General features: G+C 43.7%; 2 protein-coding genes and 1 long non-coding RNA gene across 3 annotated transcripts; 1 reads left to right on the plus strand and 2 right to left on the minus strand.

The window, feature by feature from the left end:
- Positions 1-1,108: 1,108 nt before the first annotated feature.
- Positions 1,109-11,124, minus strand: LOC120029761 (solute carrier family 35 member G1-like). Its single transcript, XM_038975033.1, has 3 exons — positions 10,740-11,124; positions 2,774-2,945; positions 1,109-2,669 (listed from the first exon to the last, which is right to left on the minus strand). The coding sequence occupies exons 1-3, from the start codon at positions 11,032-11,034 to the stop codon at positions 1,862-1,864; spliced, it is 1,275 nt and encodes a 424-aa protein (XP_038830961.1). The 5' UTR covers positions 11,035-11,124; the 3' UTR covers positions 1,109-1,861.
- Positions 10,568-21,651, plus strand: LOC120029763. Its single transcript, XR_005473599.1, has 3 exons — positions 10,568-11,055; positions 20,170-20,363; positions 20,619-21,651. It is a non-coding gene; the product is annotated as an uncharacterized LOC120029763 (long non-coding RNA).
- Positions 11,812-25,077, minus strand: LOC120029762 (leucine-rich glioma-inactivated protein 1-like). Its single transcript, XM_038975034.1, has 8 exons — positions 24,872-25,077; positions 24,566-24,637; positions 23,849-23,920; positions 23,683-23,754; positions 19,729-19,800; positions 19,409-19,578; positions 13,392-13,556; positions 11,812-13,232 (listed from the first exon to the last, which is right to left on the minus strand). Exons 1-8 carry the CDS (start codon positions 25,060-25,062, stop codon positions 12,412-12,414), a joined length of 1,635 nt encoding a protein of 544 aa, XP_038830962.1. The 5' UTR covers positions 25,063-25,077; the 3' UTR covers positions 11,812-12,411.

Consider the following 25,077-nt stretch of genomic DNA (forward strand, 5'->3'; position numbering starts at 1 on the left):
GAAATACAGTCATATCTAATTCACATAAGTATTCACACCCCGGAGTCAATACTTTGTAAAAGCACCTTTGGTGACGATTACAGGCTTGAGTCGTCTTGTGCAAAGCTGATACAGACATACTCATCTATATTTGGGGATTTTCTCCCATTCTTCCTTGCAGATTTTCTCAAGCTCTGTTAGATGGAGAGCGGCGGTGAACAGCAATCTTCAAGTCTTTCCACACATTTTCAATGGGATTCAAGTCTGGGCTTTAGCTGGGCCACTCAAGGACTTTCACATTCTTGTTCTGAAGCCATTTCAGCATTGCTTTTGCTGTATGTTTGGGGTACTTTGTCCTGTTGGAATGTAAATCTTTGCCCCAGTCTGTTGTTTGCACTCTAAAGCAGGTTCTCATCAAGGATTTGCCTGTATTTGGCTCCATTCATTGTTCCCTCTATCCTTACCAGTCTCCCAGTCCCGGCCACTGCCATGCTTCACAGTAGCAATGGTGTTCAATGTGTGATGAGTTATTGCTGTTTTTTCCAGACTTAGCGCTTTGCATTTAGGCCAAATAGTCAAATTTTTGTCTCATCAAACCACAGAATATTTTTGTATTTCACTTGCCTTTTTGGCAAACTCCAGGTGTGCTGTAGTGCCTTTTTCTCAGGAGTGGCTTCAGTCTGGCAACACTCCCATAAAGCCCAGATTTGTGAAGTGCTGTAGACACAGTTGTCCTTCTGGCAGGTTCTCCCATCTCAGCCAAGGAACTGTAGTTAGATCAGAGTGGTCATTGGGTTCTTGGTCACCTGCCTTACCAAGGTCCTTCTTGCCTGGTTGCTCAGTTTGGTCAGACGGCCAGCTCTAGGCAGTCTGGGTAGTTCCATATTTTTCATCACAATTCTATCTCGGAGATCTATGGACAGTTCCTTGGACTTCATGGTATAGTTTCTGCTCAGACATGCAAGTTGTAGTGACATCTCAAGGATGATCAAAGGAAATTGGATGCACCTGAGCTCAATTTGGAGTGTTATAGCAAAGGAGTGTGAATACTTATGTTAAATTAATTATTTCTGTATTTGATTTTCAATAAATGTGCTTATATTTCTAAAAACATGTTTTCACTTTGTCATTATGGGGTATCGAGTTTGAATTCAGGCTGTAACAAAATGTGGAATAAGTCAGGGGGTATGAATACTTTCTGAAGGCACTGTATGTAGTGCCACTGCCAAATAAGGGCAATTTGGCTTGTAACCATAGCGGAACACTTTTTGAAGGTTCTATAAAGAACCATGTTCATAAGGTTCTAAATGGAACCTTTATGGTGCTATAAAGAGGGTTAGCTATATTATATTATCTTTAAAATTACATGGGTGTTATTATTGTGTTAATTTACAAGTTGAATCAAGTGTGCTAGCTCTGGACCGGCTGGGGGTCCCTGAGGAGAGAATTGAGATTTAGTCAACCGTTGACACGAGGCCTTACATAAGTCTCTCACAAGACACTATTACTGACCAGTCATATTTAACATGCAATGACATAACACAACAGATTATATCAACTGGAATGACACTCACTCTCGGCTGCACAAAAAGAGCTGTGAGAAAACCACGCCCCAAAATATTAAAATGAGCCACCTCCCCTACATTTGAATTATCACTAAAAGATTAAAGCACCGTTTTCTGAACTGCAAAGAACCATTAAAGAGCTCAAATGGTTCCACATAGAACCATCACCCTTACCAAAGAACCCTCTTTTCTAAGTGTGTTGATGTAAATACTAAAAAATGTCCAGTTTTGTGCTCAAAACCTCACAGTAACATTTGGATGTAATATTGCTTCTTTGGTTTACATAACACTCTTGACTGCTGAACATTAACATCATATTAATTGATAACCTTTAATTTATTCCTGGAATAAAATATTTGTCTGATGTGTGGTTCACGGCTCTTTCTTGGGTGTGTGTTGCTGTACCACTTCCTTAGAGCCACACCACAGGTACTGACGACCACACAACATGCCCCACCGAGACTCCACATGGTGGGCTTACGGTTGAAAAAAAAGAACTGGAAAATAAAGGCCAGGATCACGTCAACGGTCCTCATCAAGGCCACAGGGCCGGCCTTCTCAATCTGAAGTGCTTTGGTGAGAAACGTTTGGCCAGCAATACCCAGGATTGCAATCAGCATAAGGATCCACCTGTCTCTCCCACAGAATGGAATGGTCCATTCACCAAGTATAAACAAAGTGATGACACACTCAATGAAACCAATGACCGCATAGTACCACACAGACAGATAGTAGTGGACGCTTTTGCCCATTTTCCTGAGTATAACTAAAGTGCAGGCTGCTCCTAACGCTCCACCGAAGGCTGCAATAGTCCCCTTGAGATGATTGGTGTAGTCTCCCTCTATTCCCTCTATACGAGCACCGAATATGAAGGGAGGCCTGGCTATCATTATGACACCGGCCAGAGTGAAGACAGTGAAGACACAGTCCCAGATTGTGCATTTCTCTTTGAGGAAGATCCAGGCTAACAAGGCGGTGAACACTGGGTTGCTGAACATGATGACTGTTGCATCAGCCAGGGGCATCTGCTGTACTGCATAGAACAATAGGATCATGGCGTTGGAACCCAATAACCCTCTCATCACCAAATAGATACGCTTGTCTCTTGGTCCAAGGAAGCCAGTCCTGAAAAACAGAAAATGTATAGGTTAAATATTTGCATGGGATTATCAAGGTTCAAGGGGTCAAGTGGTCCAATATAGTATAAATACAGTTATGTAATAACTTACTTGTAATAGATAAGCATAGGCATCACAAACAGCATCTGGAAGAAGCAGCGAATGGCACTGATTTCTACAGCATGGACTCCATCTATTGTCTTCACCAGAAGAGCTATAATGGAGAAGAATACTGTTGCCAGCAGGCCATAAAACAGGCCCAGTCCTGGACAATGTTTATTCTCTGAGGACAGAGGGAGAAGGACACATGAACTGGTTAAAATAGCTTGAATGGAACTGAACATTAACCAACTAAGAGGGAAGTAATTTAATAGTTGTTTGTCTGAGATGGGGAAGAGGTACAGTACTCAAATGTGATATCAAAAGCCACTTCGTTGAAAAGAATCCCCGCTAAAGCTGAATTACTGGCAGCTTCTTGACAAATTGAAAGCTGCAGGGTGATTTGAGGTGTTGAATATGATTAGATATATCTACCTGGGAGTTGGCCTGTCACACACTGTACCTACTGATTACTCGTGTTTATTACCTACAGATTACTCGTGTTTATTGCCAACATAGAAAGAGGGCAATGAACCAATGTCCCCTAAATGGAGAGAGACTCAAATTGAACAGGAAGTATAAGGGGCCATTTTAGCCTGTACTGGCTAGATATATGGAAAACAGTGTGGAAGGACGCAGAAGAGCATTACTCATCTGAGAACAGACAACACCATTGTCAGACTTCCTTGTGAGTTTTATTTACACCCTGTGAGTACTGTAGGTGCTCATTCTTTCCCACTTTGTAATCATACCTTAAATCAGAGGTCTCCAACAGGTAGATTGCAAGCTACCAGTAGCTCGCAGCGCACCTACTGTATCAATAGCTCGGCCAATCTATTCTGAAAGTACATTAATTTTTTCATGTGTTCCATCTGTCATAAACATAAAGCTCCCGGCTACGAAGCCACATTGACAATATCCCTGGTTAGGCACTTTTGTCTTAAAAAGTCAAACGTAACACAGTCTGCCAATTCATTTCCAGCAATATTTCCTCTGTCTGTTTGGTGTGCACGTCTATCTAGGCTGTATAGCTGGCTATTTGTATGTAACCAGGTCAGTTGCCCCAGTATCTCTGTCTGAGAGACCTCTCTAACGCCCAGGAAGCTCAGATTCAAACTCCCATTCACCAGCTCTGCAAGCGTCATAAAAAACATTCGCTACTCACCAAATATGGACTATCTCATTTACTCCCGTTACGGCCAGTATGGACATCCAAAAAAGGTATGAATATAAATGTACAAGCAATCGAAAAAATGACTCTTCGGCACCACCAATGTATTGAGCTGTTGTAGACTTCCGACATGTGCGTGGCAGTAATATGTGAATTACATATGCATTTTTTCCCCGGTTACTTGTACATTTTTATTTAGACATTTTTTGGAAGTACATAGTGCCTTCAGAAATTATTCACACCCCTTGACTTTTTCCACATTTTGTTGTGTTCCAACCTGAATTTAACATTTATTAAATTGGGATGTTTTGAGGCCTACTGAGTGGTGCAGGCTCTGTCGTAGCTGGCCGCGACCGAGAGACCCATGGAGCGGCGCACAATTGGCCCAGCGTCGTCGGGATTAGGGGAGGGTTTGGCCGGGATGTTCTTGTGCCATCGCGCACTAGTGACTAAGGCACTGCATCTCAGTGCTAGAGGCGTCACTACAGACACCCTGGTTTGAATCCAGGCTGTATCACAACTGGCCGTGATTGGGAGTCCCATAGGGCGGCGCACAATTGGCCCAGCATCGTCCGGGTTTGGACGGTGTATGCCGTCATTGTAAATAATAATTTGTTCTTATCTGACTTGCCTGGGTAAATAAATTTATTAAATAAAAACAAGGAGGATTTCCAATGCCTTGCAAAGAAGGGCACCTATTGGTAGATGGCTAAAAATAAAAAAGCAGACAGTGAATACCCCTTTGAGCATGGTGAAGTTATTAATTACACGTTGGATGGTGTATCAATACACGACAAAGATACAGGCATCCTTCTTAACTCAGTTGCTGGAGAGGAAGGAAACCTCTCAGGGATTTCACCATGATGCCAATTGTGACTTTAAACAGTTACAGAGTTGAATGGCTGTGATAGGAAAAAACTGAGGATGGATCAACAACATTGTAGTTACTCCACAATACTAACTTAATTGACAGAGTGAAAAGAAGGAAGCTTGTACAGAATACAAATATTCCAAAACATGCATCCTGACTGCATCAAGGCTCTAAAGTAATATTGCAAAAAATGTGGCAAGTTATTAGCTTTTTGACCTGAATACAAAGCATTATGTTTGGGGCAAATCCAACAAACACATTACTGAGTACCAACCTGTCACGTTCCTGACCTGTTTTCTGTTAATTTTGTATGTGTTTAGTTGGTCAGGGCGTGAGTTGGGGTGGGCATTCTATGTTTTGTGTTTCTATGTTTAGGTCAGGTGTAATTAGCCTTATATGGTTCTCAATCAGGGACAGGTGTTTGACGTTTCCTCTGATTGAGAACCATATAAAGGTAGACTGTTCACACTGTTGGTTTGTGGGTGATTGTCTTCTGTGTTTGTGTATGTTGCACCACACGGGACTGTTTCGGTTTGTTCGATCGTTTGTTTGTAGTCTGTTCCTGTTCGTGAGTTCTTCGTGTATTTATGTAAGTTCCATGTTCAGGTCTGTCTACGTCGTTTTGTTATTTTGTAGTTTGTTGAAGTGTTTTCGGTTTTCGTCTTTACTTTAATAAACTTCGTTATGTCAAATCATCACGCTGCGCTTTGGTCCAATCCCTACTCCTCCTCTTCTTCCGAAGAGGAGGAGGACACCCGTTACAGAATCACCCACCAACCATGGAGCAAGCAGCGTGAGAGGAACCAGCAACAGCGGCAAAGAAACCAGGACTCGTGGACATGGGAGGAAATATTGGACGGAAAGGGACCCTGGGCTCAACCAGGAGAATATCGCCGCCCCAAAGCTGAGCTGGAGGCAGCGAAAGCAGAGAGGCGGCGTTTCGAGGAGCTAGCTCGGAAGCAGGAGAAGGATCTGGGCTACACTACGTGGGAGGAGATCGACAGGTGGGCGATCAACCCAGGGCGAGTGCCGGAGCCCGCCTGGGATTCTCTGGCGCAGTGCGAGGAGGGATACCGGCGAATGGAGGCAGCACGACGACGCGGTAGGAAGCCTGTGAGTAAACCCCAAAAATTTATTGGGGGGAGGCTAAGAGGGAGAGTGGCGAAGTCAGGTAGGAGACCTGCGCCTACTCCCTGTACTTACCGTGGAGAGCGAGAGTACGGGCAGACACCGTGTTACGCAGTAGAGCGCATGGTGTCTCCTGTACGTGTGCATAGCCCGGTGCGGGTTATTCCACCTCCCCGCACTGGCAGGGCTAGATTGAGTATTGAGCCGGATGTCATGAAGCCGGCCCTACATATCTGGCCACCAGTGCGTCTCCTCGGGCCGGCTTACATGGCACCAGCCTTACGCATGGTGTCCCCGGTTCGCCTACATAGCCCGGTGCGGGTTATTCCACCTCCCCGCACTGGTCGGGCGACGGGGAGCATACAACCAGGTAAGGTTGGGCAGGCTCAGTGCTCAAGGGAGCCAGTACGCCTGCACGGTCCGGTATTTCCGGCGCCACCTCCCCGCTCCAGGCCAGTACCACCAGTGCCTACACCACGCACCAGGCTTCCAGTGCGTCTCCAGAGCCCTGTTCCTCCTCCACGCACTCTCCCTGTGGTGCGTGTCTCCAGCCCAGTGCCTCCAGTCCCGGCACCACGCATCAAGCCTCCTGTGCGTCTCCAGAGCCCTGTACGCACTGTTCCTTCTCCCCGTACTCGCCCTGATGTGCGTGCCCTCAGCCCGGTACCACCAGTGCCGGTACCACGCACCAGGCCTATAGTACGCCTTGAGAGTTCAGTGTGCCCTGTTGTTGTTCCCCGCACTAGCCTGATGGTGCGTGTCCTTAGCCCGGTACCTCCAGTTCCGGTACCACGCACCAGGCCTACAGTGCGTCTCAGCCGGCCAGAGTCTGCCGTCTGCCAAGCGGCGCCTGAACTGCCCGTCTGCCCAGCGGAGCCTGAACTGCCCGTCTGCCCAACGGCGCCTGAACTGCCCGTCTGCCCAACGCCGTCTGAACTGTCCGTCTGCCAAGCGCCGCATGAACTGCCCGTCGGTACTGAGCCTTCAAAGCCGTCCGTCTGCCATGAGCCTGCAAAGCCGCCCGTCTGCCATGAGCCTTCAGAGCCGTCCGCCAGACAGGAGCCGCTAGAGCCTTCCGCCAGACAGGAGCCGCCAAAGCCTTCTGCCAGACAGGATCAGCCAGAGCCTTCCGTCAGACAGGATCAGCCAGAGCCTTCCGCCAGACAGGATCAGCCAGAGCCTTCCGCCAGACATGACCAGCCAGAGCCGTCATCCAGCCATGACCAGCCAGAGCCGTCATCCGGCCATGACCAGCCAGAGCCGTCATCCAGCCATGACCAGCCAGAGCCGTCATCCAGCCATGACCAGCCAGAGCCGTCATCCAGCCATGACCAGCCAGAGCCGTCATCCAGCCATGACCAGCCAGAGCCGTCATCCAGCCATGACCAGCCAGAGCCGTCATCCAGCCATGACCAGCCAGAGCCGTCATCCAGCCAGGATCCGCCAGAGCCGTCATCCAGCCAGGATCCGCCAGAGCCGTCATCCAGCCAGGATCCGCCAGAGCCGTCATCCAGCCAGGATCCGCCAGAGCCAGCCAGCCAGGATCCGCCATCCAGTCCGGTGCTGCCGTCCCTCAGTCCGGTGCTGCCGTCCCTCAGTCCGGTGCTGCCGTCCCTCAGTCCGGAGCTGCCGTCCCTCAGTCCGGAGCTGCCGTCCCTCAGTCCGGAGCTGCCTTCCCTCAGTCCGGAGATGCCGTCCCTCAGTCCGGAGCTGCCGTCCCTCAGTCCGGAGCTGCCCCTTATCCCGGTGCTGCTCCTTATCTTGGTGCTGCTCCTTATCTTGGTGCTGCTCCTTATCTTGGTGATGCCCCTTATCTTGGTGATGCCCCTTAGTCTGGTGATGCCCCTTAGTCTGGTGATGCCCCTTAGTCTGGTGATGCCCCTTAGTCTGGTGATGCCCCTTAGTCTGGTGATGCCCCTTAGTCCGGAGCTGCCCCTTATCCCGGTGCTGCCCCTTATCCCGGTGCTGCCCCTTATCCCGGTGATGCCCCTTAATTTAGGTGGGTTTATTTGGAGGGTGGTCATTGAGAGGGGGATACAAAAGCGGGGATTGACTATGGTGGGATGGGGACCACGCCCAGAGCCTGAGCCGCCACCGTGGACAGATGCCCACCCAGACCCTCCCCTAGACTTTTGGTGGTGCGTCCGGAGTTCTGTCACGTTCCTGACCTGTTTTCTGTTAATTTTGTATGTGTTTAGTTGGTCAGGGCGTGAGTTGGGGTGGGCATTCTATGTTTTGTGTTTCTATGTTTAGGTCAGGTGTAATTAGCCTTATATGGTTCTCAATCAGGGACAGGTGTTTGACGTTTCCTCTGATTGAGAACCATATAAAGGTAGGCTGTTCACACTGTTGGTTTGTGGGTGATTGTCTTCTGTGTTTGTGTATGTTGCACCACACGGGACTGTTTCGGTTTGTTCGATCGTTTGTTTGTAGTCTGTTCCTGTTCGTGAGTTCTTCGTGTATTTATGTAAGTTCCATGTTCAGGTCTGTCTACGTCGTTTTGTTATTTTGTAGTTTGTTGAAGTGTTTTCGGTTTTCGTCTTTACTTTAATAAACTTCGTTATGTCAAATCATCACGCTGCGCTTTGGTCCAATCCCTACTCCTCCTCTTCTTCCGAAGAGGAGGAGGACACCCGTTACACAACCTCCATATTTCAAAGCATAGTGGTGGTTGCATCATGTTATGGGTATGCTTGTAATTGTTAAGGACTGCAGAGTTTTTCAGGATAGAAAATAAATGTAATGGAACTAAGCACAGGCAAAATCCTAGAGGAAAACCTGTTTTTCTGCTTTCCACCAGACACTGGGAGATGAATTCACCTTTCACCAGGACAATAACCTAAAACACAAGAAGACAGTGAATGTTCCGGAGTGGACGAGTTTCAGTTTTGATTAAATCTACTTGACCTGAAAATGGTTGTCTAGCAATCATCAACAACCAATTTGACAAAGCTTGAAGAATTTTGAAAAGAATAATGGGAAAATGTGGCACAATCCTGGTGTGGAAAGCTCTTACAGACGTACCCAGAAAGACTCAAAGCTGTAATCACTGCCAAAGGTGCTTCTACAAAGTATTGACTCAGGGGTGTGAATGTAAATTTTTGGAAATGTAAATTTGAATGTAAATGTAAATGTGAATGTAAATTTCTAAAAACATGTTTTCATTTAGTTATTATGGGGTATTGTGTATAGATGGGTGAGAACATTTTTAATTCAGACTGTAACACATCAAAATATGTAATAAGTCAAGGGGTATGAATACTTTCTGAAGGCACTGTACTGGCCGTAACGGGAGTAAAGGAAGATAGTTGATCAGTGAAACATATTTGGTGAGTACAGAACGTATTTTGATATTATAACACTTGCAGAGCTGGTGAATGGGAGAGCTTCCTGGGTGTTAGAGGTCTCTAACGCAGATACATTTTTGCCGTTTCTCTATGAATAAGTGTAATATGAGAGTAAAAAACAGAAAAGTCCCATACCAGGACATTTTTTTTTACTGAGAACAGAATTTGGGAAAACACAGAAGATCATTTTATGGGGCCTGTCATTCCAAATGCTGTTTATTAGCCATTACACCGAGTGTACAAAACATTGCCCTCGGAACAGCTTAAATTCTGCGGGGAATGGACTCTACAAGGTGTCGAAAGCGTTCCACAGGAATGCTGGCCCATGTTGACTCCAATGCTTCCCACAGTTGTCAAATTGGCTGGATATCCATTGGGTAGTGGACCATTCTTGATACACACGGGTAACTGTTGAGTGTAAAAAACCCAGCAGCATTGCAGTTCTTGACACACTTAAACCGGTGTGCCTGGCACCTACTTATCATACCACGTTCAAAGGCACTTCAATCTTTTGTCTTTCCCATTCAGTGAATGGCATTCACACTCTGAAAGACACACATTCTTCGTTTTCTCAAGGCTTAAAAATGCTGCTTTAACCTGTCTCCTCCCCTTCATCTACACAGCTTGAAGTGGATTTAACAAGTGACCTGGATTGACCTGGTCTGTCTGTCATGGAAAAAGCAGTTGTTCTTAATGTTTTGTACACTCAGTGTATCTTACCAGGTATAACAGAGCAACCTCTTGTTGCCTACACCAAGTACCCGGGGAAGAGTTGCAGGGTAGAGAAGAAGACAAGAATGTTCCTATTTGAAAGCTATATATACAAATATATATATAAGTAGCTACTACATATTTTTAAGTAGAAAAGGTTATAAAAAATGATAAAAAAGGTTCGAGACCCCTCCCTGCCTTTTAAATTATAAGTGAGAAACCCATGTTACATGTTTTTAAATAAATGCCTAGGTATTTCCTGGTGTAAAAACTGGGTCCACCATCCTAGAGCTACATCATGTAATTAATCCTGGTGGGAAAATGCCTCGTCATCCCTTTGAGGATGATGAAAATGTTTAAACGGATTACCATTCGATAATTCATAATCAGACAGATTAAAGTGGGGGTGAAGCGGCCACAATGATGCAATATAGGCTATTAGGTAGTTTAATCTGAACGAGTTAGTGAGGCAATATTTATTACCAGTATAGTAATTAGAGAACCACGATTACGTCCGTTACATAATGTACTGCTACGGAGGTCGTCATTGGCTGCTCCGCTGGTTATAATTTCTCATTACCGTCTACCTCAAAGGTCATACAACTTTACCTAGATGGAAGCAGATCCAGTCATATAATGGACTGTGTTAATAAACCACAAACAAGTGTGTTCAAGTGGTTACGTTGGTAGACCTCTAAAGATAGCTAGCTAAATTATATAAATTATCTCTAGTTTTAGCTTGAAGGCTACCTGTGGCAACTGTGTCTCCTGCGTCCGTTGAGATGGGATCCCCGCGGCCGCCAATTCTACAACACAAGGGAGGACATAATCTTTGCTTCGCACTGCTTTCCACTGTTCTAGTCCTTGCCTCTTCATTACCCCGCTCATCATGACTGTTACTTTGTAAATTAATCCTCTCAGTAGTGTGTTCATCGTCGTCGTCATCGCCAACTTTGTGAAATACAACTTTAATGTCCCCCTGTCTAAGGTGAACGGCCGATAGAACTCTGTCGTCTATACTATTACTGTCCTTCAAATCCCCCATTGTAAAATGCAACTGCAACAGGTGAGCATGCCTTGGATGTATTTTACACCCTTTATGTCTACGAGTGAGTGAGTTGTCACACCGGTTTAATATGTAACCTTAGTGGCCACTGTAGTAGCATGCAATAGTTACTTTAACCACGGGGGGCAGCTCCAGTGGGCAGCTCTCCAGGGTCATGGCTAGAAGGGATCCAGCGTTAGTCAAATTAACCTCAGATTTGACTTTTGGTAGCAGGTTAGGATAATTAGTTTAAGGCTAGGAAAAGAGTTAGGGGTAGCTAAAATGCACATTTTTTTTTTTTTTTTACTTTTGACGTTAATTTGTCAAAAGATGGATCCCTTCTAGCCGCGCTCAAGCAAATGACATACCGGTAAGGGGCAAGCCAGTTGGCCAACCAAAACGTTACCTTAAATTCAGGTCAAGTTCAACAAACGGTTCAACCTTCACCTTATTCAAAAAAATCTGAAAGAATAGTGGACATTATTGGGGTACTTAACTAAAGTGCTCTTCTTGTTATAGAATGATCAAGATTTGAATATGTGTAGGCCTGTGGAGGCTGGTGGGAGGAGCTGTAGGAGGATGGGCACATTGTAATGGCTGGAATGGAGTTTTTGGAACAGGGTCAAACACGGTTTCCATATGTTTGATACTGTTCCATTTATTCCATTCCAGCCATTACAATGGGCCCGTCCTCCTATAGCTCCTCCCACCAGCCGCCACTAGTGTAGGCTAATGCAATTGTGGTGTTTTATTAAACAAGGACATGAAGATAACGCATTTATGGTTTTATGAAATGTGTTTATTACTAGCCTACTATACATAAAATACAGCTAAATTAAAAACAAAAGACACTCTTACTACATATTAGAATACACATGTTTTTTGTAGTATTGCAGTTACATATCTTGACCTACATTAAATTCAAAATGTAATTTCAAAATCTAAAACTAGCTCCATATGAAAGATAACATGATTGGAGTGGTCCCCTCTACATACAAAATGCGGTATCGTATAAATGAATTGACTCATTATAAAAACGTAAACATTTTATTTGGCAAATTGTTTGTCAGTTAAATGTTAGATTTAACATTTGACTTACATTTGAATGTATTCTCGTTATTTGCTTTACCTAAAGCACAGCTATTGTCGTAGTGTAGGGCTTAGTTGCAGTAAGTCAACAATTGGTTTGTCTACGAGGAAGAAAAGAGGAGAGTGATGTGAAAGGAAGGGATACAGTAGATGTTTCTAGCAAGGCATTCATCAGGAATTCTTATTAGTGGACTATATCATGCATATAGCCCTACAGTATAGTCATCCCCTCCAGTGTTCAGTGATACTGCATTTATCAACTACACACTCCTTAATTGTTTTCATTAATTAATTATTACTCAGGTCAATCATTATGTGCTCGTATATCTGAGTTTTCCCTCTAAAGCTGGAGGCCAGCAGAAACTCTCTGTTGTCAATGGACACCAGAGAGAATGCCCTTGGTGCCTGGATGTTCAGGTCCTGGAAGTGAACAAATTGGCCCCTCTTCAAATCCCACTGATAGACCTGCGTCAGGGAGTAGTCGCTGCCGAGGATGGCGTACTGCCAGTTGCCGATGGAGACTGGCTGGAACACCATGGAGCCCCGCGAAGGCATTGTCTGTACCTCTTTGAACATGGCGCCGTCCCACCTCATCACCTTGGAGTCCCCAATAAAACGCGTCAGGCAGATGAAAAGTTCACTCTTCACCTTGAAGTGCTTGACCGCAAACACATCCTCCATTTCGGGGATATCAGTGCGCCTGTCGAACTGCTTCAGACTCTTGCTCCACTGGTAGACGACAGGCCTCTGGGAACTGCTGGCTAGGATCAGATGGGGCTTACCAGAGATCTCTAGGTACTCCACGTCTGTGTCACGGTACCAGAGATGGAGGGACTGGTGAGAGTAGAACCCATTGCCGTTCCACTTGTACACTGTGGTATAACCGGCCTTGGAGCTGTCTGCGATCACGAAGAAGGACTCACCGTCTATGAGGAAAGTCTCAATGTCATTAGGTTTCCTGATTTTTAGGATGTCAATATCCTGGATTTTGATGAATTTGTTGGCTGAGATGTCCCGCTTGTAAATGTGAGAGCCACCAAAGAGCTGGGCTACGAAGATGAACAGCTGATTATCAATCACCATGGGTTTGCATACCACAGTGGATGTACCTGTAAAACAAGGACCAAAAACAAAGTATTAGAATATAGGAACATGAAGTCAATATTCGCGAGAAACACTAAATACATATACACTATAAATGTTATGATCCACAAGATATAGTATGACACTGTATTCACACATAGTGATATAAAATAAACATTGCTCACTTTGAATGCTGTCATAGGTTCTGAAAACAGTTTCAACGTGATCCCATTCCAGGAAGCTGCACGTTCCAGTAAAGGGCTGGGCAAACACAACAAATTTATCCATGCCAAAGGTAAAGGATTCCACTGAAATGGACTCAAACATCAGTGGCTGATAAGAGGCAAACTCTGCAATACAAAACAGATTTAATGTTTCAATGTTTATTCGCCACGTGCAAAACCGGTGTAAGACAGTACAGTGAAATTCTTACTTGAGAGCTATTTCCCAACAATGAAGCAATAATAATATAGATCATAGAAAATGGAATAAAAAAACAAGAAGTATGATGTAAGTTGAACACAAGAATGCAAGTACAGTGCCTTCAGAAAGTATTCACAGCCCCTGACCTTTTCCACATTTTTTGTGTTACAAAGTGAGATTAAAATGGATTAAATTGTAATTTTCTTGTCAACAATCTACTCAAAATACTCTGATGTCAAAGTGGAAGAAAAATTGAATACCACTTTGAGCACAGTGAAGTTATTAATTACACTTTGGATGGTGTATCAGTACACCCAGTCACTACAAAGATACAGGAGTCCTTCCTAACTCCGTTGCCGGAGAGGAAGGAAACCGCTCTGGGATTTCATCATAAGGCCAATCGTGACTTTAAATCAGTTACAGAGTTTAATGGCTGTGATAGGAAAAAACTGAGGACGGAAAAACAATATTGTAGTTACTCCACAATACAAAATTCAAAAGGCACTCGCACATCTGAGCTATCTTTTTTGAAGGTGCATGTACTGCGTGTACTGACAGTCATAGACCGTTTTGCCAACATGAAATAGAGGAGGAGGCATTGGCATTCACAGGGCCGGCTACAGGCATAAGCAAAATAAGCGGTCGCTTAATTTTCATTTTTTGGAACTCCATCAGGGTCACAAATTACTATTGAGAGTAAGAATAGTAGAATACACCAGGAGCAATTTTTTACATGTGTTTTTTTATCCTTCAGCAGTTTTTCTCTTAGTATGTCAGTCACTGAAAGACACTCAATTAGCCATGCCAGCTAACAATTTTTAGATTAACTACCAATCTGGCTAGACTATCTAAACTTGTAGTATTCGTGGCCGAATACTGAAGGGAACGCAGGGCACATGCCCAGGGCCCTGACATCCAGGGGGCCCCCATTGATTTTGTCAGTCATTCTCACTCATATATCATATTAACATGGCATAAGTCATGACAAAATGTTTAGATTGTAGGAAATTAGCATTTTTTTCTCACTGCCCCATGGTAAAATGAGTCAAATTTACTTTAAATCCTAAATGTTTCTCACCGCTGTCAAGAGGTTGGCCACTAAAATGTCTTGCCGCAAGATGGGGGGGGGGGGCAACCAACTCTAGTTTAGGGTATCCAAAAGGCTAGAATGGACATTCATCTAGCGTACAAGTAGGGTGAGTCAACATGTTTTTTCTACTTGCTCGCATGGCGCACACACACACACAGAAATCAATACCATGGACCGCCACATGATAATTTGCAACGTTGATTGGACTAAAACATTTTTGGTATCTTTAAGTTTGTTTTCACTGTATTAGACTAAGCATAAAATAGAATTTGTCACATGCTTCGTAAACTAACAGTGAAATGCTTACTTACGAGCCCTTCCCAACAATGCAGAGAGAAAAAGAGATAAATAATAGAAAAATAATAAATAATAACACGAGGAATAAATACACAATATTTTTTGAAATGTTTTGGCAGCGTTTACAGCCTCGAGTCTTCTTGGGTATGACGCTACAAGCTTGGCACACCTGTATTTGGGGAGTTTCTCCCATTCTTCTCTGCAGATCCTCTCAAGCTCTGTCAGGTTGGATGGGGACATCGCTGCACAGCTATTTTCAGGTCTCTCCAGAGATGTTCGATCGGGTTCAAGTCCGGGCTCTGGCTGGGCCACTGAAAGACATTCAGAGACTAGTCCCGAAGCCACTGCTGCGTTGTCTTGGCTGTGTGCTTCGGGTCGTTGTCCTGTTGGAAGGTGAACCTTCTCCCCAGTCTGAGGTCCTGAGCGCTCTGGAGCAGGTTTTCAACAAGGATCTCTCTGTACTTTGCTTCGTTCATCTTTCCCTCAATCCTGATTAGTCTCCCAGTCCCTGCCACTGAAAACCATCCCCAAAGCATGATGCTGCCACCACCATGCTTCACTGTAGGGACGGTGCAAGGTTTCCTCCAGACATGAAGCTTGGCATTCAGGTCAAAGAGTTCAATCTTGGTTTCATCAGACCATGAGAAACTCTGGTCTGATGAAACCAAGATTGAACTCTTTGACCTGAATGCCAAGCTTCATGTCTGGAGGAAACCTTGCACCGTCCCTACGGTGAAGCATGGTGGTGGCAGGTAGCCTTAGAGTTCTTGGGAACAGGAATGATGGTGGTCAGCTCTAGACGTGGGGATTACAGACTGGGACCAGGAGAGGTTGAAAATTACCGTGAAGATGCCTGCCAGCTGGTCTGCATATTATGAGAACCGTCTGGCTCCGTGGCCTTGCGAGTATTGACCAGATTAAAAGCTTTACTCACGTCGGCCTCAGAGCGAGATCACCCAGTCCAATGGGATGGCGGGGGCCCTCATGCACAACTTGGTGTTGTTTTTATTGAAGCGTGCATAAAATGCATTGAGTTCGTCTGGTAGAGAGGCATCATTGGGCAGATCATGGCTAGGTCTTCCTTTGTAATCCGTAATGGACTGTAGCCCCTGTCACATACGTCGAGTGTCAGAGCCGGTGTATTAGGATTCCCATATTGTCCTTTTGTCTGTTTGATGGCTTTGCGGAGGTCGTAGCGGAACTTCTTGTACGTGTTCATGTCAGCCATAGTGCCGGGGTTGGCTGTGGTAGCCCTGTGTGTGCAATAGCTCTGTCTTTTATTTTAGCACTTACCTCAGTGTTAATCCAGGGCTTTTGATTGGGGAAGCAGCAAACTTTCACTGTGGAGAAAATGTGTGCAATGCGTTTCCTGATGAAGCCGGTGACTGAGGTTGCCAGCTCATTGATGCTATCGGTGCAGTCCCAGAACATATTCCAGTCAGAGCTAGGAAAGCAGTCCTGCAGTATAGCTTCCGCTTTGGGGATCATTTATCTATCTTCCGGCGCCAACAGAGATGGCCGCCTCACTTCGCGTTCCTACCGCCCCAATAGGTCCACAGACGACGCAATTGCCATCACACTGCACACTGCCCTAACACATCTGGACAAGAGGAATACCTATGTAAGAATGCTGTTCATCGATTACAGCTCAGCATTTAACACCATAGTACCCTCCAAACTCATCATTAAGCTCGAGACCCTGGGTCTCGACCCCGCCCTGTGCAACTGGGTCCTGGACTTCCTGAAGGGCCGCCCCCAGGTGGTGAGGCTTGGTAACAACATCTCCACCCCGCTGATCCTCAACACTGGGTCCCCACAAGGGTGCGTTCTCAGCCCTCTCCTGTACTCCCTGTTCACCCACGACTGCGTGGCCATGCACGCCTCCAACTCAATCATCAAGTTTGCAGACGACACTACAGTGGTAGGCTTGATTACCAACAACGACGGGACGGCCTACAGGGAGGAGGTGAGGGCCCTCGGAGTGTGGTGTCAGGAAAATAACCTCACACTCAATGTCAACAAAACAAAGGAGATGATCGTGGACTTCAGGAAACAGCAGAGGGAGCAGCCCCCTATCTACATTGACGGGACAGTAGTGGAGAGGGTGGAGAGTTTTAAGTTCCTCAGCGTACACATCACGGACAAACTGAAATGGTCCACCCACACAGACAGCGTGGTGAAGAAGGTGCAGTAGCGCCTCTTCAACCTCAGGAGGCTGAAGAAATTTGGCTTGTCACCAAAAACACTCAAACTTTTACAGATGCACAATCGAGAGCATCCTGTCGGGCTATATCACCACCTGGTACGGCAGCTGCTCCGCCCATAACCGGAAGGCTCTCCAGAGGGTAGTGAGGTCTGCACAACGCATCACCGGGTGCAAACTACCTGCCCTTCAGGACACCTACACCACCCGATGTCACAGGAAGGCCAAAAAGATCATCAAGGACAACAACCACCCGAGCCACTGCCTGTTCACCCCGCTATCATCCAGAAGGCGAGGTCAGTACAGGTGCATCAAAGCGGGGACCGAGAGACTGAAAAACAGCTTCTATCTCAAGGCCATCAGACTGTTAAACAGCCATCACTAACATTGAGTGGCTGCTGCCAACATACTGACTCAACTCCAGCCACTTTAATAATGGAAAAATTGATGTAATCAATTTATCACTAGCCACTTTATATTATATAATGTTTACATACCCTATATTACTCATCTCATATGTATATATTGTACACTATACCATCTACTGCATCTTGCCATCTTGATGTAATTAAATGTATCACTAGCCACTTTAAACAATGCCACTTTATACAATTTTATCATACCCTACATTACTCATCTCATATGTATATACTGTACTCTATACCATCTACTGCATCTTGCCTATGCCGTTCGGCCATCACTCATTTATATATTTTTATGTACATATTTATATTAATTCCTTTACACTTGTGTGTATAAGGTAGTTGTTGTGAGATTGTTAGGTTATATTACTTGTTAGATATTACTGCATGGTCGGAACTAGAAGCACAAGCATTTCGCTACACTTGCATTAACATCTGCTAACCATGTGTATGTGACAAATAAATTTGATTTGATTTTGATCTACCGTCATTGTAAATAAATGTCCACGGAACGCGTCACGGGTACTTCCTGTTTGAGCTTCTGTTTGTAAACAGGAAGCATGAGTCATGATCTGATTTGCCTAAGGGGGGATAATGGTTGGCCTTGTATGCTTGCATGTGGGTTGAGTAACAGTGGTCTAGGACTTTATCGCCCTTAGTAGCAAAGGAGACGTGTTCATAGAAGTTGGGAATCAAGTGTCTTAGTGACACGGAAATAAAATGACTGGCAACAAGAAAAGCAGCCTCGTACAGTTCGTTAAGTGACAGCTTGTTGTTGTAGTAGGCCTGAGGTGGAATATATACATCAACACTCTCGAGAGGTAGAAGGGTCTGCATTTCACCATCGTGGAAATTCCAAGACGGGTGAACAATACATTGTTGGTGATGAAGAGACATACCCCTCCCCTATTGATTTCCCTGAATCCAATGTCCTGTACGCTCAGTGAATGGAGAATCCATTGAGTTGGATAGCTGTAGGGGGTCTGAAAGCCATGTTTCAGAAAAACAGAATATTGCAGTTACGAGAGTCCCGTTGACAGCAAAGCTGCGATCAGTCTTCCATCTTATTATCAAGTGGCCAATAGAATACAGGGAAGTGGTGGCCGATTTTCCCTTCGCCTTAGTCCCACCAGGATGCCCGCTCTTCTCTTTTTCGCCTGCATTTCCTCTTGCGTAGCCCGAAGATTGGGTCAGAGGTACACAAAGAGCCCAGGGCAGATGACTTGAAGTCAAAGTTGATAAGGATTACCATCACTACCAGAGAAGGCAACATTACTGGCATTCTTCCTTGGTGACTGTTTTTAGTGTTCTGTAGGCTACTCTAGGTACATACTCTACAGTATTAGTGTTATCATTTTCACTTTATCCTGACTGGTAATTAATTTACAGTCTTTGAGTCTATTGTGTAATGGCCACTGCTGAATAGCATGAAGCAGCCGTGGTTAAGGAGATTAATATTGCAAGGTGTGCAATGCATAGTCACTTTAACTCTACCTACATGTACATATTACCGCAATTACCTCGACTAACCGGTGCCCGAGCACATTGACTCTGTACCGGTAACCCCTGTATATCGCCTCGCTATTGTTATTTTACTGCTGCTCTTTAATATTTGTTACTTTTATTTCTTATTTTTTACTTAACATGTATTTTTCTTAACTGCATTGTTGGTTAATTAAGGGCTTGTAAGTAAGCATTTTTCCCTTTTGTATTCGGCGCATGTGACAAATAAAATTTGATTTGATTTAAAATAATTGCACCAATCACCTGCAGTTATGCAGTCAAAAGACCCGGGCACAAGGTCATTGATCAGTTTCCCTTGGAAAAGCGATGGCCCACTGCAGGGGATCTGATCAACCATCGCATTGGTGGTATGCATCCACTCCACCAGCCACTTTAGTTTGCAGTCACATTCCAGGTTGTTCCCTTTCAGATCCCTGGTAAAACAGGTTAACACAGTATGCATAAATCAAAACCGGAATATTTTTAATGAAAATGAAAACTTTTTTGTTTTACATAAGTACACTTTAGATGGTGATGTTGCAGATTAAGCTGCTGGTTATGTGAAGAAAAAAAAAAATACTCACACTTTAACCAAAGCATCCATGCCCTTGAAAACATCTTTGGGTAATGTACCCAGGTTATTATAGGCCAGGCTCCTGATTAAAAAAGGGGAAAACATTGTGTTTTAGACCACAAAATACAGTATGTCCTGAATCAACACAATACATTGTGTCTGACTTCCAAAAAGATATGTTCTTGGAACTCAGCATTATGTTTCCCCTTGTCACTGGGTGGGCCCTGACCGTCACTTCAGTCCAGGCAGTATGAGTAAGGAGGAGAGGTTACAGAGCAGATATCATATTTTGTTTTGCTCCCCAGGACATATTGTTCTTGGTTATAATTAGATTTTCAAGAGTACACAGTACACTCAGACAATCTACTGAAAATAGTGAAAGGCGATACATTCTTAGAATAACGATTCTGCAAACTTATATGTCCACTCATGTTTGTCTTTTTTTCTATAGAAAGGAGTGTAGGGGAGACCGGGGATGGTGGTAACAAGGGACAGTTGTAACACTTGCAATTCCTCCAATCAAGAGCGAGGTAGAATCATATGATTCACTGTGCACATGCTCAGTTTAGTCCTGAATCCTCATGTGAAGAAGCAAGTCACTGTGATAAACTCTGCAGATTCTATTGACAGAAATCAGATTTTGAGGTAAGAAAGTAATTATTTTAACCAAATGTGTTTTTGTGATTGTATAAAAGTGTAGTTTCATTCACCTAACTTATATCAGGTTTATAACCAGTCTGTGTAGAGATATTTGATGCAAGTTAGCAATGGTAAAGTGTTAACATTTAGCTAAAATGGAAGCTAGCTAATGGCTGCAAGGGTAAGGGTTAGTTGTAACATGTTACAATTAACCCCGACTAAAACTGGATGTTTTTGGTACATGTTTTCTTTTACTTTCAGCATGCCTAGATCATGGAAAAGAAAGACACAGGGGAGTACCTCTCCACACTTTGAAAATAACGTAAAATGACGTAACAGAGCAGGGGAAATCAATCAGATCAGTTGCAAAGTTGTATGGCATAGGTCATGTGATGCTGTGCAGATTCTGCAAAGAGAGAAAGAAACCACTGGAGAAGGGGTCGAGAGAGCTTGTAAGCTACCGTAGTGGGAACAGGGTCTTCATTGACGAGCAGGAGCCGAAGTTGTCAGAGTATCTCTTGAGGGCAGCTGATTTATGCCCACTGTGCCCACTGCTATCCAAGCCACCTCTCCAGCTGCCTCCCAGGCCACCTCTCCAGCTGCCTCCCAGGCCACCTCTCCAGCTGCCTTCCAGGCCACCTCTCCAGCTGCCTTCCAGGCCACCTTTCCAACTGCCTTCCAGGCCACCTTTCCAGCTGCCTTCCAGGCCAACTCTCTAGGCCAGGTGGAAACGCCTGATTACTCTTCTGATTTCAACCCAGTTGATGTACACCCATTCAAGCACTCAGAAGGCAAAACAAATGTTGCTCCCCTTAAAAAAAAACAGATCGAAAGAAGCAAGCCAAAACAAACCACACCGAACAACAACAAAAACTGTCCTGCTTCAGATACAAAATACAAAATAAAGCAGATTGAACCAGAAGATTCAGATTTCTTCAATGAGGAAAACTTCTGCATTGTGTGCATGGAGCACTTTAACATTTCCAAATCCAAGGAGGTCTGGTTGCAGTGCTAGGAATGCAAATTATGGAGGCACCAAGCCTGTACCACTGTGACTCTGATCACACACACACACACACACACACACACCAGAAATGTTCAGGTGTTTAGTTTAGCCTAGTTGTTGTTTGGTTGAGAAATACCATTTAGTGGAGGGTTAAATAACTTGCCTAGTTAAATAAAAATTAACAAATTTTTATTTTATTTATTTATATTTATTATTATTTCTGCCAAACAAATATGTTAAACATGGCAATGTTGCTCTCATGGTCTCAATAAAGGCGTTCAAAAATTAGTTGCATGTCATGATTTATGCACTTTTTCAATCTGTTACAATTCACCCCAAGAACTTTTTACAACTAACTCAGATCATGGGGTAGATTGTAACACTTCACTCCTTGTATTTAAGACAACACCATGCATTTGCAGTTTGATTTACATATATAATAAAGTTTTACAACCATCCCCGGTCTCCCCTATTAGCAAATATTCTGAAATGAAAACTGAAAGTATTCCCAGTCAGCAAGGTCACCAAGTTTACATAGACCCACCACAGTGTCCTTTGGCAACTTGATATGGCAGAAGTGAGGGAGACTAACCTTGCTTAATATCACTGGAATAGGATTTGCATCATATGCAGTTTTCACAATAATACAACTGAGGTACATTTGCTTAATATTTGAATGTACCTGTGGGAGGCCTCAGTGAACAATGGTTTTGATAATGCTATGCACCACGGGAAAAGCAACAGAGGTGCGGACTAGAGTCACATGACTTTGACTTGAGTCTGACTCAAGTTCACAAAATTGATGACTTGAGACTGGATTTGGAAACTCAAGACGTGGGACTCAACTTTGCCTTGAGACTGATGACTTGAAATTATCTGGCCAGGTTGTGTAATGTTTTGTCATTCATTTTGTAGCACACTTACTCTCCATGCAGCCAGAGACTTTTGACCAATGACCAGACATCAGCATTGGCGAGCAAAGGCGGGCGCACATTTCCCGATTAGTGACCATAAAGCACTTGTTTCATTTTCTCTGGTTTTGTCTGTCAAAAAACTGAGTAGCCTGCGTTCATATTATCCATATAAAATACAGTTTAGCAATCTGCAACGGACGCATCTTTGCCAGAACAATAGGCTATCTGGTGATTTAATTGATCATTTTCATATTTCAGATGATAGGCCTTGGTTGGGTGAATTATATACCTCAGTGGTGGGTACTGGTTATATGTCTAAAGATAACTGTAACCTAGCACTGCCTTCAATACTTGTAGGATGAACATGTAACATATTAAATAAATGACGATATTTGTGAGGAAGAAAAGGCTACAGGCAGACCATGCCTTCCAACTGATCCTCAACCTCTGCTGCATAGGCTACAGGAAGGCGGTGACATTGCAAACATGAATGACTTTCAGCTCAAAATGCTGGTGGAAAACATCGTTTATTTCTTTATATTGCGTTTAAAAAATGCATCACCGTGTACGGCTGTAATGACAGGCAACATTCGCGCAGCGATTGTGCGCGCTTGTTCGACCTGTGTGCGCGTGCTTGTACGTGATCACCAAACTGTTGGAACTGCATGTATGGCAATCCTCCCTACAATTTGACGCACCCGATTCTATAGCTGTACAGCAAATCAGCAATATGTTCGCTAGTTCATAGGTTCACAAACTCTTTGATCCGCAACCTCTAAAAATGAGTGTTTCAAAGCTTGCGGGTCAAAAAGTTTGAGAACCTATGATTTGCTGTAAGCCATAGGATCGGGTGCGTTGGATTGTCATATGCAGCTCCAAAAATTGTTTGGTGATCAAAAATATTAGGCTAACTGTTTACTTTGCAATCTCACCCGCAATGTGGCATCAAGCAACAATTACTAGCATAGGCCTACTGTTCTTTTGGTAAGTCAATATTGCGTGAAATTCATAATTTACTTATGAAGCTTGCATTTGGAATTTGTTGTTAAAATGAATTAGTACATCATCAAAATGTGTTGTAGACAAAATAATGAAAAAGGCTGTCCGGTAGCCTCAATTGACAAATATTTGTATTTGAACAAGTCATTGCATGTATAGATATTTTTTTTAAACTTGATTTGAGACTTGACTTAAAAAAACGTGTGACTAAGAATGCACGTCTTGGACTTGACTCGAGACTCGACTCGTTCTACTTGGGACTCAACTTGAGACTCAGACCTTGAGACTAGCTTGTGACTCGAAAAATGTTCAAGTATGGTTAACACAATATGCAAATGACACAAGGCCATTGTTCTAACACATTTTCGGATTGTAATTAAGTAAAAAAGGACATTCTTATACTTACAGGTGTATAACTGCTTTTAGGCCCCGGAATGCATATTGTGATATTGATGCAATTTTGTTGTTTTCGATAAACCTGTGAATGAGTTAACATTTAATAACATATTTTGAGATTTAATCATCATATGATGCATTTGAGGATCGTATCCATTAGAGAGAGTACAACTCACAGGTACTCCAGATGCGGTAGACCTAGGAATGCATCCTCATCAATTGAGTCAAATGTGTTGGCAGTGAATAGGCTGTTAAGAAAATAGTTTACATTACATCATTTCTATAACATTTTTGCTTTTACTCACACTTGAATATACATATTTCACATTGTGGTTGAGTTTCCAAGCAACCCACTGCTAAAAAATGTGAACCACTTCATTTTCATGTAGCCTAATCCTTCTGTTCACACTTGTAATGTTTTCTTACTCTGAGTTTCCAAAACAACACTGTTTCACAAGCCTATAACAATAACATATGTGGTCCCAACAAAACTTGTCATAACATAGCCTATTCAGTATTATTAATATTGCCCACAAACTCTTGACTCATTTTGCATCATTAGCCATGAGGGAAAAACAACCATGTCACAGATGCATGTTTTCCTGAAATGTTTTCACACTGTAGCCTATCATGGTGAGATATGGGTGGGTCCTCAGACAATCGATTTACTGCAGTGGAGTAACAGTATTCCGAGAAAAGTTTTTGGTTTAATTTCATTGAGCAGTTTTTATTTCAGCTAAGCAGCCAATATCCTACGCCCCACTGAGTTCATGTAGTGTGTTATTACATAATCATGCTCTTCCTCTGAGGTAGCAGAGCTGTGCTTTGTTAATGCACATGGACCATCATGTTAACATATATTATAAAACATCGTTTAGTAAAGTCAAACTCACAGAAGATGTAGCGCTGGAGAGTGTAAGAAGCTTCCTCCAGTGATTTGGGTGAATCCTGATTTGAGAAAAGATCTGAATAGAAACATGGCACAAAAGATTCATGTTATTGATAATATATCAACCATTTAATTTGATTTGATTGTAGCCGTACATTATTTCGATTAGCTGCTTTATTTGCGGTGTTATTTATTCCATTCAACATGTTCCTAATACTCGACAAAGAGAGATTATACGATATCCCCATCATAATGCCATTGCCAATATTAATATTTAAATAATTTACAATATTTAATTCCAAGCACTTACAAGGAAAAGACATCAGGTGGAAAGCTGTGAGGGACCGATCTTATATTTTCACACAATGCATTATCTTTGGTGCACGTACAAGATGCGGGGCATCTAGGTTGCTTCACTCTTCTGCTCTCCGCTAAAAGCAGGATGGTGGCGACGCAAAGCAAGACCGTGCATTCTTTCAGGGTTTTGTTTCCATATCCCATCCTTTTGGTGCTCTC

The sequence above is a fragment of the Salvelinus namaycush genome, chromosome 35 (assembly GCF_016432855.1).
Source record: "Salvelinus namaycush isolate Seneca chromosome 35, SaNama_1.0, whole genome shotgun sequence".
In the NCBI taxonomy this organism is placed as follows: Eukaryota; Metazoa; Chordata; class Actinopteri; order Salmoniformes; family Salmonidae; genus Salvelinus; species Salvelinus namaycush.

Coding starts and splice junctions, on each gene's coding strand:
- LOC120029761 (XM_038975033.1), bottom strand. CDS start 11,034: ATGGGGGATTTGAAGGACAGTAATAGTATAGACGACAGAGTTCTATCG. Junction 2,946..10,739: donor AGGAGACACAGTTGCCACAG/GTAGCCTTCAAG, acceptor CTCTGTCCTCAG/AGAATAAACATTGTCCAGGA. Junction 2,670..2,773: donor CCTATGCTTATCTATTACAA/GTAAGTTATTAC, acceptor TCTGTTTTTCAG/GACTGGCTTCCTTGGACCAA.
- LOC120029762 (XM_038975034.1), bottom strand. CDS start 25,062: ATGGGATATGGAAACAAAACCCTGAAAGAATGCACGGTCTTGCTTTGC. Junction 23,921..24,565: donor TCTCCAGCGCTACATCTTCT/GTGAGTTTGACT, acceptor TTTTCTTAACAG/CCTATTCACTGCCAACACAT. Junction 13,557..19,408: donor TTTTGACTGCATAACTGCAG/GTGATTGGTGCA, acceptor TTTGTATTGCAG/AGTTTGCCTCTTATCAGCCA.